This window comes from Chelon labrosus (genome assembly GCF_963514085.1).
Source record: "Chelon labrosus genome assembly, chromosome: 15".
Taxonomy (NCBI): domain Eukaryota; kingdom Metazoa; phylum Chordata; class Actinopteri; order Mugiliformes; family Mugilidae; genus Chelon; species Chelon labrosus.
In genome coordinates this window covers 13,817,176-13,835,384 of record NC_140348.1, presented here as the reverse complement: position 1 = coordinate 13,835,384, position 18,209 = coordinate 13,817,176, and the positions used below count along the sequence as shown (strand labels likewise).

General features: G+C 44.9%; 1 protein-coding gene across 1 annotated transcript in view; it reads right to left on the bottom strand.

The window, feature by feature from the left end:
* lrmda (leucine rich melanocyte differentiation associated) overlaps window positions 1-18,209 on the bottom strand; it is a 201,036-nt gene that overhangs the window by 60,318 nt on the left and 122,509 nt on the right. Inside the window, exons 3-5 of the mRNA XM_084561641.1 lie at window positions 7,204-7,330; window positions 5,701-5,840; window positions 1,799-1,925 (exon numbers count right to left, since the gene is read on the bottom strand). Coding sequence (XP_084417767.1) covers window positions 1,799-1,925; window positions 5,701-5,840; window positions 7,204-7,330 — 394 coding nt within the window. The remainder of the gene's footprint in view (window positions 1-1,798; window positions 1,926-5,700; window positions 5,841-7,203; window positions 7,331-18,209) is intronic.

Below are 18,209 nucleotides of genomic sequence, written 5' to 3'. Positions count from 1 at the left end.
TCGTAGGAAATCTAACCAAACACAGCTGAGATACACTCAGAGTCAAATAATTTCATAAATAAACCTCTTAAATCAAGTTTGCGTTGCCATATTTTTTTCCTCCGATACTTGCACTAATTGAGGCTCAAATGCTAGCGCGGGCGACAGCGAGACAGCTAATTACCGTCCTCTGTAATGAAGCTAATGGCAGACACAGTACCAAGAGCCACTGTTCTGAGCAACACCCCGCTGTAACAGACATAAAAGCAAACACAAATATCTAATTACGCCATCATCTCTCCCCACTTTCCCGTTCTGTCGCGGGCGCTCCGCTAATTGGTGGCCCGCACTATCGGTCAGCTTACAATCACTCGGATGATGTGGACAATTAGAGCCGGGGGGGTTCTCATGGCTCATCAAGTCTGCGATAGCTGACACATCACGTCGCATCTAACTCAAAACAAATGTTATGGGAATGCTGCCGTGACATCCCAGGGCCCAGACGCGAGGACAAAGTCTCTTCGCTGTGCAGACTGCTAATAAGACACTGTGGATAAGACAAGAAGAGTACGTTCAGACGCTTAAAATAATGTGTGCAGTGTTAGGTAGACACCTTCTTTTTTTTTTTTATCAAAGCTGTAACCTTTTACTTTGCATAGGGAATAAATAATCATATACAGCAGGTTCAAAGACACAAAGACACACACATCATGTCAGCCTGAATCACTGATTATCCCTCCTTTCATCTAAGCCTGTGGTGACAAAGGCAAACATTTCTTCTCCACTGACAAGCTATGTAAATAAAAATCTTAAAAGTGACTTTACCCTGCCAAAAAGCATTGTAGAGGTCCTTATTTTCTTTTTATATAAAGTGGATGAACAGTGTTTTCACTCCACTTTTCTCCATCTACCAACCGTGGCGGGCTGGGGTTAAATTATTTCAGCGTTTTGCTTCTTCGCTTGCCACTTGCATGACGAATCGAGAACAAAGCATAGCACGAACCGACACTAAAAGAGTACACTATCTTAGCTGATTGTCTGAAACAATAAATATTTTGTTTTCCTCGTGCACTTTTAAACCCGACATCGACTCACATGCTTCTGATTTGTCACTGGATGCCTATGCTCTTGCTACTCTGGATGCATTATTACCTCCCAGGCTCGCTGTCAGAGCCCCAGAGAGCTTGAAACGACACAGCTTAGCTGATCCAACGAGTAAATATTTCATGGCCTTACAATTACATGAAATCAAATCTAGGCAAAAGACGTTCATTTATATTGCATTATGAAAGGGGAGGGGGTGAAAAAAGGGGGGTGAAAAGGGTTGAAGCGGGTATACTGATGAACCTCCCGAACTCTAATTAGTCTTGCGGGGCCCAAAACAAGAGAGGGACGAATAAATGCACGGGCTTGAGATAATTAAGCGATTGTGAGGCGCATGTACGTGAGCTGTCACTCCAATCGCCAGCCGTGTCACACTTGGGAACACAAGCGCAACCGGACAGCCGCCCGCCGTCTTTGATCTGGGCTCATGCATACGGAATCAGGTCAGGCCGTGGTCACACACATTTACACACACAACACACATGTACACTTTAAGCCGTTGGAAAGACACTCCTTTGAGAGCGCCACGGCACTAGGACCTCTGTAAAGGAAGACTGACACTCAAGCATGCACAGGAAGAAAGGAAGGATAAAGGAAAAGAATAGAAGAGGGAAGAAAGGGATGAATGTGACAAATCCACTCAATACTTCAGAGGGACTAATACTTAAAACAGTGTTTGGAAAAAAAAAAGCAACAAAAACAGAGCTTAACTTACAGCTTCCGACTTGGGCTTGACCACTTTCATGAAGGCTCCTCTTGCCTGTGCCTCCGTCACTTCTTTTCTGGTCACTTTCCTGGTGTCCAGAAACTTCAGCTGGGGCAGCTTGTACAGGACAAAGTACCTGAGGGGGAAAAAGAACAATTCAGCTGTACCACGCCGCTGCCTTAAAAGGCCTCCTTGTAGGTCTGTTCTCGACAAACAGAGAATCTGAGGAAGCGTGTAAACCGTGATATACTAATCAAACTGACACAAATTCTAATATGTAAATACATGCGTCAACAAAACTTGAAAAGAACCCGTGTTTACTGAGATTTAATGCCGATGCAGATTTAATGGCGATACGCTCTTGTGTGTAATAACCTTCAAAGCCGATAAGAAAAAGTATGACATATAAATAGCACGAAAGAAGATACAACCCGTCTGCCAGAGCTGTCATTCTGGTAGCATCACACATATCTCGCTAAGCTTTCAGACACACTCCGTCTTTCATTGGGAGGGAGAGAAACGTCAAAAGATAATGGCTGGAATACATAGATGACAACAGATCCTTTCACGGGCAGGCAGGGATAGAGGAACCAGTATGTCAGGCTGAGCTGGTAGCCAAAAAGGACACGCATGCAGCACCTAAGTGGAGGGTGAGAAAGGACGGCGGGATATGGGCACAGACGAGGCCGGGCGCGCAAAGAGCCGTGACAAATTGATGACGGCGATGGCGATGAGGGGAGATGGCAAAGCCCGTGTCAACTTTTCAACACCTGAGGATAATAAGGAAGGGAAGCATGGATCACATTTGGGCTAACACAAAACAGAAAATAAATCTATGGAAAATTAAGGGAGAACGTCTAATAAAATTAGAAAAACACATATTAGTGGCCAAGAAAACTGATAATAAACTATAAAAATATACCATATGGCCTTATGATGGTCTACAATGACGTAACCCCGAATAAGAGCTTCTTTTTCTGATGAGAGCGCCACCACTCAAAATCCAAGAGGCCCCGTGCCGTGTCTCCCACCATGTAAAAGGACTTTGTTCGGGGCATTTCCATGATGAAACGTGAAGATGCCCTTGGGAGAGACGCAGAGAGGTTATTCTCCATAGGTAACCTACCATCACAGGGTCAGAGCAGATGACAAGGCTCTGTCAGCCAGTGGGGATATTAATGATTCAACCCCACCACAGAGGGAGGATAAGAAAGAGAAGGAGACAGGGCGGTAGAGTGGAAGGTGGGGCAGGCTGACTGCGGGGGAGGGGGATGAGGTGTGTTTTATGTACCAAACATTACTTTTTGTAGCCTTGGTTGTAGCTCCTTTGAAATAACACTGAGATCATCTTAATTAAGATAAAATGTCCCCACTAACAACATTCTGGTGCCAGACACCACAGGACACCCTCAGAAGGCCCATGTCCATTCTCTGATGAGTCACAACTGTTTTGGAGGCCCAAGGGAGACCCACACAATACTAGGAAGGTGGTCGTAATGTCATGCCTGATTGGTGTATATAAATCATGCATGTGTATCAGGTATTAGTATGGGCCTAGACTTTTAGCCACGAGCTACATAAATGTTTCAACATTTGAGGTATTTGGTCTAGTGCAGTTTGCTGTCTGTTGTGGCCCAAATCAGTGTAGGTCGGTGAAGAAGCAACTCGCTGGACCAGCTCCCTCAAAATCAGTCGTGCAGGGACTGTTACTGCTCTAAATGCAAAGAGTCGCCATCTACTCTGCTGTCAAAGTGGCAGAATTTCTAAAAGACCTGCTTGCTGGAAATGCACAGAAGAAGGAGGTAAACTAGCTCCAAGAAGAGCTCAAGTAAAAAGATAAGGTCCCCCAAAAGGGTCACAAGAACACACAGGGCTGGTTATAAAGTCCATGCGAAGTCTCGAACCTTCTCGCTCAAAAAGACAAGGTTCTGAAGAGGAGGGAAGAACAGCGGAAGGGGACTTGTGATATTGTAGAGGCGGGCCTCATAGAGGAGCTTGTGCAGACCTGCTCTGTGGGAATTTCTTTCAAAAAGCAGGAGGTGTGGAAGAGGGCAAGTCAGGCTGACGAGGAGATCAAACTCCAGGTCTCCAGCACGAGCCAGCTCCAAGTACACTGCATCAGCTTCCCTTTTTTTTTTTACATCACAGTAACGGCTTGTTGGATCCCAACAGCTTGTTTCAGACGGCTTCACAGTTTGCTGAAATATAAATGCCTTTCTCTTTCCAGGAGCATGCATTTATCACAAAAGAGCAGCGGGAGAAGAGAGCTCGAAAGGAGGTAGAGGAAATTGGAAAAAAGAAGAGGAAAATAAAGAAAGAAGAAAATGCATGGAGAAAAAAACAAAACAAAACAGAAAAAGAAATAAAGGGGAACAAATTAAATGGGAAGGTTAGCGGTTAGTACCAGAAGAGCATCACTACTCCTGAAATCTCCACTCCCTTTTCCTTGTAATTAGCAATAAATGACACAGACGTCTTTCCCTCGAACTTTCCTAAGACAGTTACACATCAGCACCTTTCGGGGAACATATTAAAAAATTGCGGGACTCGAAGTGTTACCGAACCATTGTTATATTTAGTATCCCTGCTGGGGATGGGTAATTATTGTGCAGCTGCATTTATGGCTCTGAGAAAAAAAAAAAAAAAAAGGTTCAGTGAACACAAAGTACAGCTGGTGGCCGAGGCCCCTCAGGCTCCTCTTTGATACTCTGCTACAAGAGATTGGACGAGCTGAACTTTCCACAAGATAAGAAGTTAAAATATGAGGTGATAATCCATTAATCCTCATATATAACAGAGGTTTTTAGGTTCCTGCAACTACTTACTGAGGAGTCACTCTCCTACTCTGCATAATCAGAAACCATTCTGAGAATATTATATTATAAGGCCGAGCTCTTGTTATTGTAGTACTACGAATGGCCACTGAGCGCGTGCACAGTTGTTTAAGAACAGGACAACATTTAACCTCCCCGCAGACTACACAATACTGTGTGAATGAATACTATATTTCTGTGTCACTGCACTAATTGGGGCACCGATGCAGCGCGCCAGGGTATTTCACTTGAGAGACTGAGAGCTCCTGAGGCACTGGGCTGGGTATTTATTGCCCAAGGCCAGTGCTGTCACGACCTGCACACAGCCTAACCTTGTCAGACATGAAATCTGCATCACGCTCAAATTGATGTTTTACTATGTGACACATTATGAATATTACATTACAGGACCGTAGACGTTGTCAGTCAAAACAGAGCAGCCTTCCTCACCAGCAAGAGAAGCATGAGAGGGAAGAGGGGCAGAAGGGGGTAGAAGGGGAGGGAAAGTAAGACACAGGGCGAGTGTGTGGGGGGAGAGAGAAAGGAGACAAAAAGAGAGGAGAAGAAAGATTATTCAAGAAAGGCATGGGTGGTAAATGATTAATAAGCAACACAGAGTCAGAAACAAGCACTTAGGGCTAAAACAGACAAAAGAGAGTATGCTTTTTGCCTTTTATCGCATTTCATGTAAAGGACCCTGACAAATGGTGGTCATATTGCATGGCTTGAGGCCTAGCCTGATGTTTAATGCATCATCCGTTCTGGTAAGGCAGGGTAGTAAACACTCATTTGTGGCGGCGGCTAGTCACACATGAAATCCATTTTGCAAACTGGGGTGTAAAAGGGCCGGTTGACAAAGCTTTTAGAGTGATATGGTTGAATCCTCAGTTTGCTTGCGAGGGGCAGGGGCTGGTTGCTGCGAAAAAAGGAACATCTCCAAATTCATTACTTATGGAAAGGCTGTCAAATAAAACTGCGTGACTAAAAGTTGGAACACGAAAAAGCATCACCTATCAATCCTTCTCCTCATGCATCGACCCACCCCTTATTACCACTTCACAGGTGACATCATCACACTTTGTCCACGCATTTACAGACCTGTATCTCTGGTAGTCGTCCTCATCCTTATCCGGGCTGACCAGCTGGTTGGGGCAGGCCTCATTTCCCAGCAGGCTGAGGTATTCGAGTGACGGGGTCACATCAGCCAAGTGTTCCAGCAGGGCCTCGATATCAGTCAGGTGTCAAAGGGCGGATGTCAAGGACCTAGCGCTGTTAATTACATTAGCATTTACTACCCACACAGCCCCTCCCAGGCCTGTCTGCACTAAAACCCTTCACTGTCAAATTTACCGAGGTGCTCAAAGAGGCTAGTCAGTGGCTTTGTGAGACTGGGCAGACAGAGGGGCAATTTAAGGTGCAGGCTTTGGCATATAGTAGTGACACAATTTGGCTCCCGCTCTCTCTCTCTTTCTCTCGATCTCTTTCATTTCCTAGGTGGCCGGGTGCAGAACAGTGACAAAATGATGGATGCCCTGTGGTTCAAACAGTCCGTGCTTCTCAGAGCTGTGCTGTGGAAAACTTTTGCGAAACGTGGAAAAAACAAACAGCCCCTAAGCAGGCACATTCATCACTAATACATTCACTTGGAAAATTGAGCCCCAAAGTGTCAAAATACAACTGCACTAATGCAGTGCTCGAGCTTTAAAATGGCACCGCGCCACGACAGGATGTACATAATTGGCCTATTAGCATGTGCCGACCACTTCACAACCAAACTCAGCACACAGTCCCAGATGCACACTTCAAGGAGTCCCAGTTTTAATGTTGACTCTGGAAGTGTGTGTGTGTGTGTGTGTGAATGTGTTGGAGAGAGAGAGAGAGAGAGCGAGAGAGCGAGCATCGTTACCCAGTAGGATCCGCACAACCAGAGAAAAACAGGACACATTGCTAAACCTGTTCTGAAGCTTAGAGGGGAAGTTCACACTTTCCTGACTGATCATAAACAGCCTCGCAGTGCGTCTTAAATTTATGGCAGAGGTCTGGCTTTAACATGTTTACATTGGGGGGGGGGCGGCGAGTGGAACACCGTTTTAATGAATGAGCCAAAATGCGAGCATGCTTTAGTTTATTTAGTGACAGAATGAAATACCTAATCCATTTTCCTTCGGTGAGGAGAACAGTGCAGTGGAGTGTAATGCATCTAAAAGACATACTGATTTGATTCATTTTTCATGTATTAAGAAAATAATTATGTGACCAGATTTATTACTCATATACGAGGGCCCATTCTTGAGGTGTAGTTTTAAGCCGAGTGCTCTTCGTTCTGTTTGAAAATAAAAAGACCTGCTATTTTGACTGTAAAATCTGATTCCACTAGAGGTCCCTGTGGTTCAAAAACTAGCCCTGTGTGGAGCTCTGTGACAGCCAGCTTCTTCTAATCTCAACACCCAGGGCTCGCTGCAAAGCCACGGCATTACGAGCTGGCTCTTTGAGACAACGCCGAGACTGAACTGACACGAGGATGAATGTGGAATAAACCGACGCTGATGTCTGTAATTTATGCCTGGGAGTGAGAGTGAGTGATTTTCTTGAAAAGGATATTTGGTTCTTATTGAGTGTCAGGGTGTGGAGGTTGGGTAACCTGGGCAACCGGAGGTCATTTCCTAGCAGATTGTTGTCGACGACCAGCTCTTCCAGCTCAGTGAACATTTTGAGGCCTGCCAGTGACCTGCAATGATAAGGAAACAGGGAAACTGTTATGGCTTTAAATCTGGTCAGCCGTTGTTGTGCAGAAATAAATATTTCAGCCTCCCTCTTTCATACGCCGGGAGAGTATGGGTCTGGGCCTGTCAGGGAAGTGAATGACAAGAATTAGTGGTGCTGAGCTCCCCTGGCATGGTGAGGCATCCTTCAGCGGCTGGCAGGATGAGGGATGGGGGTCACTTGTGAGTAGCCAGGATTCAAAACAAAAGGCTTCAGAAATGCGGCGGGCAGGATGAATTTGTCAATGTCTTGTGCCTTGAGGCGCCCAGTTTCGCCTGACCCTAACCCTCCATTCCCAAGACAAATCACTCTGTCACAGTTCACCTTCACTCCCCAGACACAAATTTAACTTGTCATCCATCATTTTCACAGAGGAACCGGAATACACTCGCAATCACACATAGAATAGAGGGGAAACTTTTTTTTCTCGCAAGTGTGCCATGATAGGGGTTAGTGTAAGGATTCCGGCATCAAAGGGTTTGTATTTTTCTTTTTTTTGAAAGGAAGTATTTTGCCTTTCCGCTTTCCCGTTTTATGACGCATTGCAAAAAGAGGTGAAGGGGTCACCTCAACTTCTTTTCCTCTCTGGCTCTCGCGCACACATACGGCTTCAACACGGGCATAAAAATGACGGAAGGGCGGCGTTAGAAGTAATGTAAGAGCCCTGCAAAGTTCAAGTCATAGGAGCCGCACAAAGGCAATGTGTGTGTTTTCTAATCCTTCACACTGTCAGCATGCCATGTTAAAGTGCCCTGTGGGACTTCATTGACATTTAAATCTGACGGAACACAGACAGTGCACTTCTCTAGACATCTTACTCGGTTCACACACAAAAAAAGGATTTATTTCTAATTGAATTTTTAACTGTTAATTACATTTGACTACCACAGATGTATTCCAATAATAGAAGTAACACTTTCAGATAGGTTTAGCTTTAAAATAGTCAGTTTGTCTTCCAGTAAAAGTAAAAGCAGATTTAAAGAGACATAAATATAATGAAAGATGTCCTATCGCTGCATGACAAACTCAAGGTACAGCCGAGTCTAAATAGTAGCAGCATGAAGTATTTCTTCTCCTTGGATCTGCTCAGCGTCAGTGACTGCCTTGTATACACCAACTTGCATGACAATCTACATCTGGATGGCAATGAGCACGTGAAGATGATGAGTTTCTCCAACAAAATGATGTGTTTTCTTTAATTGCACTTCCAGTTGGCACGCACCGATCCGCGCACCTATTGGCACGCGAGCGGTGGACGCGCCGCCTGCGACTTTGATCTACAAAGCGAAATGTTGCAACCATCTCCTCGGAGGGCGCAAAACATCCAATCAGCGAATTCATTGTTGACTTGCGAGTGAAGCAGTCTCGAGCTGCCTCGTTTTAGGAGACATCAACATTTTGCAAACACGCACACACACACACACACACTTGATACCCACAACAACAGCAGCTGACAGCACCTAGCCAGTGTGCTGGCAAAGCCGCTAGCTGACAACCTCTTATCAGCTCTGATTAATGCACTGGCGAGATGGATGAATGGAGAGATGTGCCAGTTTTATGAAATTCTGTTTGCTCGTGTTTTCTTTTTTTCTTCCCTCGTCGTGTTTCTCATTTATGAAAGCTAGAAGACATACGAAGCTACAAAAGCTATACATTTAAGATATTAAATAAAATTGTACTTTTTTTATTACTCTAACCAATTAACAGTTGTAAATTATTGCTGAAACATGAAAAATCACTGAAGCGTAGATGTGAGCATTGGCCCCAAAGCAACAAACGGGAAACGCAATTTATATTTTTTAGCTCATTTATTGTGTTTGCACTGACAGGGAATTCACTACAACATGCAATTAATCTGCAAGTATAATCTTTGTTAATGTGTAGTTAGGCGCAATCGTGTACCACACTGGATAAACATTATTTCATTTGCAGAGGCTGCTAACGAACTATTGCCACCTGTGAATGTGTGTGTGTGTGTGTGTGTGTGTGTGTGATGGGCTGCAGTCCTGTGGGTTATGTTATTAGCTGCTCGGTTAAAGGGAGCCGCATGGCACAGGAGGGAGCCTTATTAATTGTTGTTTTCATGTCACCACTACTGCGTGCACTAGCTGATTTAATCAGTTAAATTCACAGCCAGGGGAGAGCCACCGAGTCCCATCCAGCATTAGCTACAGTGCAGGGACTGAACTTCTAATACTCCCCAGCTCTCCACGCTCCCTCTGCAGACTTCCATAAGCCCGTTTCATTACTTTTTATAAGCGTTCTTGTTTTAATGTGCGGCTTGGAACACGAACAAAGTTTTAGCGCTGCAGTAAAATTACTTTACCCTCTTTAAAAAAAAAAAAAAAAAAAAAAAAGATTGGCTTTGGCTTTTAACAAAACTAATGAGCTCCAGTGCTGTTGAAACCTGGGAAAACGGCGAAGGCAGGCAAAAAGCACACACATTTACAGTAAATATTGACAATAGACAAAGTTTTGTTAACGCTGTTCTATTTAAATTCACTCCTTCGGAAATGGTAATAGCACTGATAAAAATACTCAGTATCTTTAGTTCATATTCTGAAAAGAACTGTCTGATAACACGGCACTTGGATTTCATTACGGGGCACACTGATCGTTTGAAACACTGACTTGGATAGTCCAACAACCAATCAGAGCCATTTTGTTGTGAACAAATTCTACTCCATGGCACTCGGGTGAATTGTACGACTACGGTGGCGTCACTCTCCTGTCCTTCACCGCGTAAAACCAGCACTATCGATCTGATCGGTCCTGCAGATAATTGGCGGGGCATAATCAGTTCCCAAGGGGGGCGACTCCAGATCAACTTTACACCACAAAAATGTTTCATCCATGTACTATTGTGATTTCCACTGATATAACTGTTTGTCACATTTATTCACGTATATCATCTGTTTTTGTACAGTGTCCTTGGGAGTCTTGAAAGGCGCTTATAAATCAAATGTATTATTATTATTATTATTATTCTTAAGTGTAAAAAAGTATGTAAAATAATTTTTTGGAAACGTTGCAAATATACAAAAACATCATATATTTTATATATATTTCTGCACACATTGAGAAAAATAACATTTCTAGTAATTCCATTGTAATTAAATGGCATTTCCTTAAACCTCTAGCTAGCCAGAAAGAGAGAGACATCCAGAGACACTGAGAGGCGGTAGCTTTAACGAGGTGAGGCGATGAATCCTCTCCTTGTTAAGATAATTATGATCAGCCTCATTGTCAGAGCTAATACTTCACAAGGGTTGTCTTTACGCTTTGACTACCACTTAGCCCGCGCGGGCCCGCCATCATACATCATACAGCCCTGTGCGCATAAGCGTGCGGGCTTTCGAGCTTACATAAGTAGTGCACGTATGTGCTGAAACCTCGATAATCTGCGAAGGCGCAGCCGACTGAGTTGGTAAAGTGTTGCTGGAGCAGAATCTCGGCTCAGGGAGCAGGGGAGGAATGCGGGAGACCAGACAAGGACACTGGAGAGGAGACACTGACCCAAAGAGCAGCCCTGCCAGATCGATACACTAATACTGATGCAGACATAGTGATTGATAAACCGCTGCTGACAACAGAGGGAAGAAAACTCTCGACCATTATTGGCTGAAATGTCAGTCACTCCTGCCAATGGTGTGCAATAGTGTCATGTCGGATATCCTCAGGCAACACATGAAAAATGAGGAATAGGAGCCTTGGCTCTTCGACATCAGCCACACAGTCTTCCTTCTTATGTCTGATGGCTGATTTTTGGAACTGTCGCCCGAATGAGTCATTATCATTTTTAGAAACTCTGAAGACCAAATATGGAGTTTGTCTTAGCCACGCATAACATACATGTAATGTGGAACAACCTCTAAGCCTCCTCTTTAGGTAAAATGGCAACAGAGATCCCACAGGCAGCATCCCTGCATCCAGCCATGTAAAACGTAAAGTCTAACTTAAAGTGTCTACTAAAGAAACCACACAGACGCTTCAAAAAGCAGAGGAGACCTCACTGCTACGGTTCCAAGAGCTGATATCCCCTCAAAGGCTGCAGAAGAGCAATGCACCGTTATGCTAAACCGGGGGCCAGAGTGGCAGTGTGACAGGTATACTGACGTGCTGTTCAGAGGGCAACAGATAAATGTTTGATGAATTGACCAATACTCGGGCCATGATGGCCTTCATATGTGCATAATGGACTATTCAGAGCACACTTCAGATTGCCTGCCAGGATAAGGTACTGTAATGAATGGTAAAAGGAACTGGACCTGAAAAACCCGGCATGCGGACTGGCTTTAATAAACTTAATAAGAAAGGTGAATGGAGGCAGGTTAGCGGGAGAGAAAGGAAGGAGGCTGTGGAGCCATTCGGCCTTAAATAGTCGAGAAATATTCCGAGGGCTCTTGCCAGTCTGTACACTGCAATATATATCTGTTAGGCTTAATGCGCAATCCATATTCCCAAATATTGTTAAGACAATCACAATCGTCTTCTGCTCCGATGTAATCTAGCAGTTGCCAGACTGATTTAAGACTCAGATCTAAATATCATTGTCAGATCACTCAGATCAGAGTGCAACTGCATCACATTCTGTCCTAGTTGCTAATGATATGATTTAAATTAAATGGAATCACACATGTAACTCATTAATACACTCGCGTTAGTTCAGCAGAGCTGTATTTCATCAGTCTGAACCGCAACAAAAATACACGAACACGTCCAAAAATACCAGAACGCCGCATCAAAATGCTATCAGGATTAGCTCGTGATAAATAAGAAGACATTATCTGTAAAGCAAATTAATGCCCTGCAACCCCTCAAGCCCCCCTCCCCACCCCCGACATCCCTCCTACCACCTCCACACAGCGCCGATCAGGTCTGTTCCAGCACTCTTCCCTCCAGCTACACTTTATGGCCTATACACGTCTCCCTACATGCATCTCTGACGGTGAATTAGACTGTCATTATCTGTCTCTATCTCCCCCACAGCTCCCCCCTTTTCTCACCCCCTGTCTTGCTCACATGTAGACAAGTCGCTGCTCAGTGTGGCACCCCTCTCTCTCTCTCTTTCTCTCTCTCTCTCTCTCTGTATTGCCAGGCCTCAGGTGGCAGTCATTTAAAGATCACACATCCAGGACACACATAGCCCTCCCTGAATGCATGTCAATTCACACATGGAAAGGGGATTACATGTCTCCTCCCAGGCAGCTGCAAATTACTATTAATGGCAATGCAAATCATTAGAGTACATTTGGCGCCGCCAGCAAATCTCCTCTTTATGTGGGTTCACTCTTAATCTGTTTTGAATACCGCGCCACGCTCGCTCCTGATAGCCTGTGTGTAAAAATCATCTTTCGCTGCAGAGCTGTCAATTGGCGGTGGCATGCCAGATTGAACTTTACAGAGGGTTACATCATTTCGAGAAAACATCTCTTTTAGGGAGCATAAACAAATTCAAGCAGGAAGAAATCTGTGAAATATAATTAGCCAACTTCTTTGTCGACGAAGAAGTTAAATATCCCCGCTCATTACTTCATCCTACGCGAGGCCATTACGTGAGAGGTACAGACTTCGGTTGTTGAGAATGTCTCCACCATGGAGCGCCTGTCACAAATTTAAAACCGGCTTCGGCGTGTTTGAATGATAATATCACTGCGGATCGTGCGGCGGCTGAGTTATGGACTACCCCTTGTGGATATTCCCGCTGAGTGTGTGAGGTTAATATTCTCTCTCAATGTCATTAGCGCTGGCAGAGACACTGAGGGCGCTGTGAATCAGACAGGGACTGATCCTGTCAATTCTCTCTCACACACACACACACACACACACATACATACATACACACATACGCAATGAGCCAGGGCCAGACAAAATCAAAGCCACTGTACTGAGGTCAGCATCACCTGGCCTCATGCTGCCCCTTGCACCTCAAATCCCTGTCTGATTAATGACCCCGGACCAACCCCGGCCACGGGATAAGGACTTGACAGACATTCCTGTCAGATCCAACCGCATAAGCCTTGCTTGACCTAAGTTTGGCCCGGGATGAAGTCTAAGCTCCGACAATGACCTAATTGAGAGGCAAAAGCAAGTCGGCCATTTACCCGGCGAAGAGAGAAATTGAGAGATCGCTGCAGGAAGGTCGATGTCTCTTCCAAAGCTCCACCGAGTGAGTTTTGTTACACGGCCAGACAGAGTGACGGCTGCTTCCCTTGCAAGACACCGAACTGTACACTGCGAAATACATCATCCCGCAAAATACATCATCATAGCCCATACAATAACCTCCCTCGTCACAGTGCCTGGACTGTGCTCGCAGTGCGGCCATGTGTCTTGGGGAATGTTTGTATTGAAAGATTAGTTGTCTATCCACATGACAAACAGCCTCCTCGCTCAGTGGACGGGAGCTGAAAATCAATCGGCTGATGGCATCTCAGTCAGGGAGGACATCAATGCGGCACAAACAAGCGCCGCGGTCTCTCATGCATGCTACACGGGCACATATATTTAAGTGTATGTAAAACTGCGATGACAGGGTCAATCAGCCAATGCACACCGCAATCAGGGTTCTTCACAATAAACAGTGACTTTTTCATTAAAATAAAAAAAAAGGAATAAACAGCAGAAATCTTAAGCCGAGAGAATGTGTAGCTGGGAATTAACACGTGTACTTGCAATAAAAAATACACAAACATTCAATAATGCCAGACGCTGGGACGTGTGAGAAGAATCCCTCAGTGCCCTGTCTGCCTGCACACTCTGTCATTACAGTGTTCAGGCTCAGTGCTTGTCAACATTTCCCTGAGAGGGGGAGCCAACCCGCATTACGTTAGAGTGAGTTCAACTGTCAACTGCCAGCCATTTGTATGCCTCAGCATCCACCTAATAGCAAATAATCACTACCCCGCGCTCTCTTCATGGCAAATGATCGATGTTGTCTTGATGTCTGATGGATGACCCTGCCACAGTGATGTCCAGGCATGCATTAAACACCACCTCTATGAAAAGCCTGTCAGTCTGATGAAGCGGCGCGCAGAAAAAAATCACACGAGGGTGCGCACGCTGACACTGAGGAATGCGCGCGCACAGATAAAGGAGGAAGCCATTATTCAATTCGGCGGAGAAAAAAAACAAAAAAAAACAACAAAAAATAAAGTTAATTTCTTTATATTAGTGGAAAATTTTATAATGTGACAGGGCCTGTGGTGTGATTGGTAGACAGCATTACTGGAGGTAGACTACTCAAGTACCACCTGGGAAGCGTCTCCTCCTTTCACCCCCTCTCCAACACACAAACAGCTCCCTATTACCCCTCAGTGTTGAGATTAAAATGCACAGCACCACAATCTTTGATCTCCCACTTGCTGACACAAATCCTTTCAAGCCTCAACATTTTCCTGCAAAGGTAATTAGTGCTAATTAAAAAGTTTCGAAAGCAGTCGACGGCGGCTGTTGATGCTGCCGCTGCCGGTGCTCCGGCTCGCCCTCCGTCGGATTACCCATCTACCCCCTCCCCGGGTCTCGCGGATGTGTGTGTCAGCTGTGTTCCTGCCTCTTCTCTGTAAAGGATCCCGTAACTAGATGACACAGTCGGCGTAGAGCGTTTGCAGGAGCCGGGAGATGAAATCTGGAAGCCCAGTGAGGGGTCTAAGTGGCGGCTCTTCCCCCCTGACAAACCTTTGCTCTGCAGGAGAACATGTAACGACACATGTAGCAAATCCCACAAATAGAACAGGTGTAGTCTTTAATTGGGGTATCCTAGCTTTGGGGAGGCTGGTAAACACGGAGTAATTAACTTGATTAGGGACTCAATTCGTTGAAAATAATCATTGCAGAGAAACATATCATTTAGCACAGGCCGGGATTTGCATAACGATAATAAATACAAAGACCCCAATTCTCTCGGCTTAATGAGTAAACCCATTGGTAATTAAAGAACTTCCTGTTTAGCGTTTCTTCCAATAACTTGAGATAAAGTTACAACTCGAGCCGCCTAGCAGTGCTATCATTCATTCACCGGCCTTGCCTTATTGCTTTCATCAACCCATTATTATGATATAATTAGCTGCCTTTCTAGCGTATTATTAAGTGGCTTGCTGAGTGTCAGGTACAGCAGCGTCTCAGAAATGACACGCGCACACACACACACAAAAAAAAAAAGGCAATGTCGTTCCACAGTGTTTCAGAAAGATAATTACATAATCTCAGCACGGAGAGCAAGCGGAAAAGTGATAATTAGACAAGTATTCCTGCCAATTAAAGTATCAAGCCATGTATTTCTTTTTTCATGTGGTACAGAGCTTGCTACATGTACAATATAATCAGATTATGCTGTTACAAAACTATCGTGAGGAAATCAACACAGCCGAAGTCGGCCTATACCGACGTTGAGCTATCGTATTAGTTTTCAGTGCATCATGTCCATTGTTTACTAGTTGTTGGAAGGTTGTCAGGGAATGAGTATGTTTAGTGAAGCCAGGAGTATGTTTTGCCTCTAAGAAACCTATTAATAGGCTTCATGATTGACGTAGGAGTGCCAACAAGACGAAAAAAAAAAAAACTGCAGACAAGCAATAAAGTTATTGATTTGACCTTTGGGACGCTTCCTTCTTTCATCGCTGCTGTTTTTGCCTTGTCTTACACGTAGAAAAGGAGATAATAGAACATGTCACCGCGCCAGGGGGGTTTGAAATTGAATGCCATCATTTTAATTTAAACGCTACATTCTCGGCGACATCTCCGTCGACGCATAATTGGCACTGGATCTCAAGTTTGGATGTACATGTTTATCATTCAGCGCGAGACACTCAAAGACGGCGGCCGATACGTTGCTTTGATGGGATGACAGTCAGACGAGGGGGAGGGGGGGGAGGGAGAAAAAAAATAAATAGTAGCGCAAATCAACTGTCGCGCTGTCAGTTAAGGTTTTTGTCACAAACTTGCACACAAAACACATGCAAGATCAGAAATAGCAAACGAGCTGTAGGCCGGAATCAGTGTCCCAGCTCTGGAAATAGGCTGATTTGATGCCAGTAGGGAAGAATCATAGGGAATGATGGATGCTTATTGGGAGAAAACCCTTTTCATTGTGACAAATATGACAGATTGTGGGTGCAATTCTGGAAGCAATGAGCACACTTTTCAAGAATCGCTCTCTGTACATGTAGTTTATATTAATAATCATACATAAGTAAGAAATAAAGGTATATGACAAGATCTAGTCATACAAATACACACAACTTCTAACAGTGGAGATCAGACAACCCTGTTGAAGAGTTCCTCATTACTGATGACGGCCTTTCTATCGTTATAGTTCCCTCACATGATAGCCTAAAGGGAGGCTATCTATCTGCCCACTGGAAACCATGGGCAGCAGTGCAACTCCCCTAGAAAGAAAAAAAAATCTCCCTCCCTCACTTTCTCCTCGCCTCCTCCCTCCATGTCTTACCGCTGGCCCATTACCTTTACAGAGTGAGGCTCATTAAAGAAGGCAAGTTGAGTCAAATCTTTCTGTAATTCAGCAGAGGTGAATTGCTGTCAACATCATTAACCGTCATTTCTCCAACTCACTTCAGTACTTATGAAGTGTTCTTTATTGTGTAATGATCCAAATCTCTCCTCTAAATCGCCCCTCTTCAAAGGCCCTGGAGGACATACCACCCATGCTGCCGCCTGACATGCTAGAGGGCCAGATTAAACGCGGTTCCATCATCGTGGCCCTTCTTTGTGGTTAAACGGATCCAGCATTTCATCCCGCACCAGCTAGCAGGTACCGTTTCTCAGAAGGAACGGGGCGGAAGAGAGATCAGCAGACCGAAATGGCTCGGGGAAAGTGGTTTTCGTGCATGGCTGTGTCTATGCATGTGTGTTTCTTAGGTTTGCTGCATCACAAGACCAGCTTTCTGGCAGCAACCTTATCCTTTCCTCCCGTTAGTGGTTTAAAACAGTTTTCAGATAGATCTCATAAGGCCATTGGTCAGGATGGTTCCATGGCTAATTACAGTGAGAGCTTCCCTGCTTGTCATGCTAGATGTCCTCTGAGTCCTGTCTTAAGAGAGGCCTCCTTTGTGCCTCCACCATTGTGTGTCTCCCAGTGCTCAGTGTCATGCTATGCGATGTCCTCCAGGCCTTGTGTTGGGGAAAGCCTCCTTTGTGCATGCACCATTGTGTGTCCCAGCGCTGAACCCCCTGCTAGGTAGGAACACAGACAAAGTGCAGCAGGGGGATGCTTCTCAGAGCCCTAAGACCTACAGTAAATCTTCAAACAATTTAGACAAACAAAAACGGCTGCTGTGCTGCGGTGAGAGTAGACAAGGAAAAGCAGATGAATAAGCAACATCAATTACCGGGGCTTTGACCTGCGAGCCCCCACACCATGGCACACATTTCACACCAAATCGCCCCAGATTGAAGTTGACACTGCTGGAGTGGAAACACTGACCCCTCACAAAGCTAGCGCTTCAAACTTAAGAGCAGAGAAAGGCAGGGGGCATTGACAACTTACATAGACCAAGGCCAAAGTGGAAGGGAGACGGGGAGGAGGGGTATGAATTAAAAAACAAACACACACACACACACACACACATAATGGGTCCTAGTTTGTTTCAAAGTGAGACAAAATGGCTCAATTTGAGTGCTTAGGCCATCGAATTGGCCCAGCTGAGGTACAAGAGGAACATATGAGGGGACAACCGCATCAGGCCACTGATAAGCAGCCTATGAGAAGAACAAAGCTGGATGTCCAACAGGCTTACCAGTGAACCTGAGCAGGACTGGACCCTCTTTAAAGCTTGTTTTTAGCCTCCCAGCTGTACCCCCAGAAAGTGCCGCTTCCCCTTTCTACT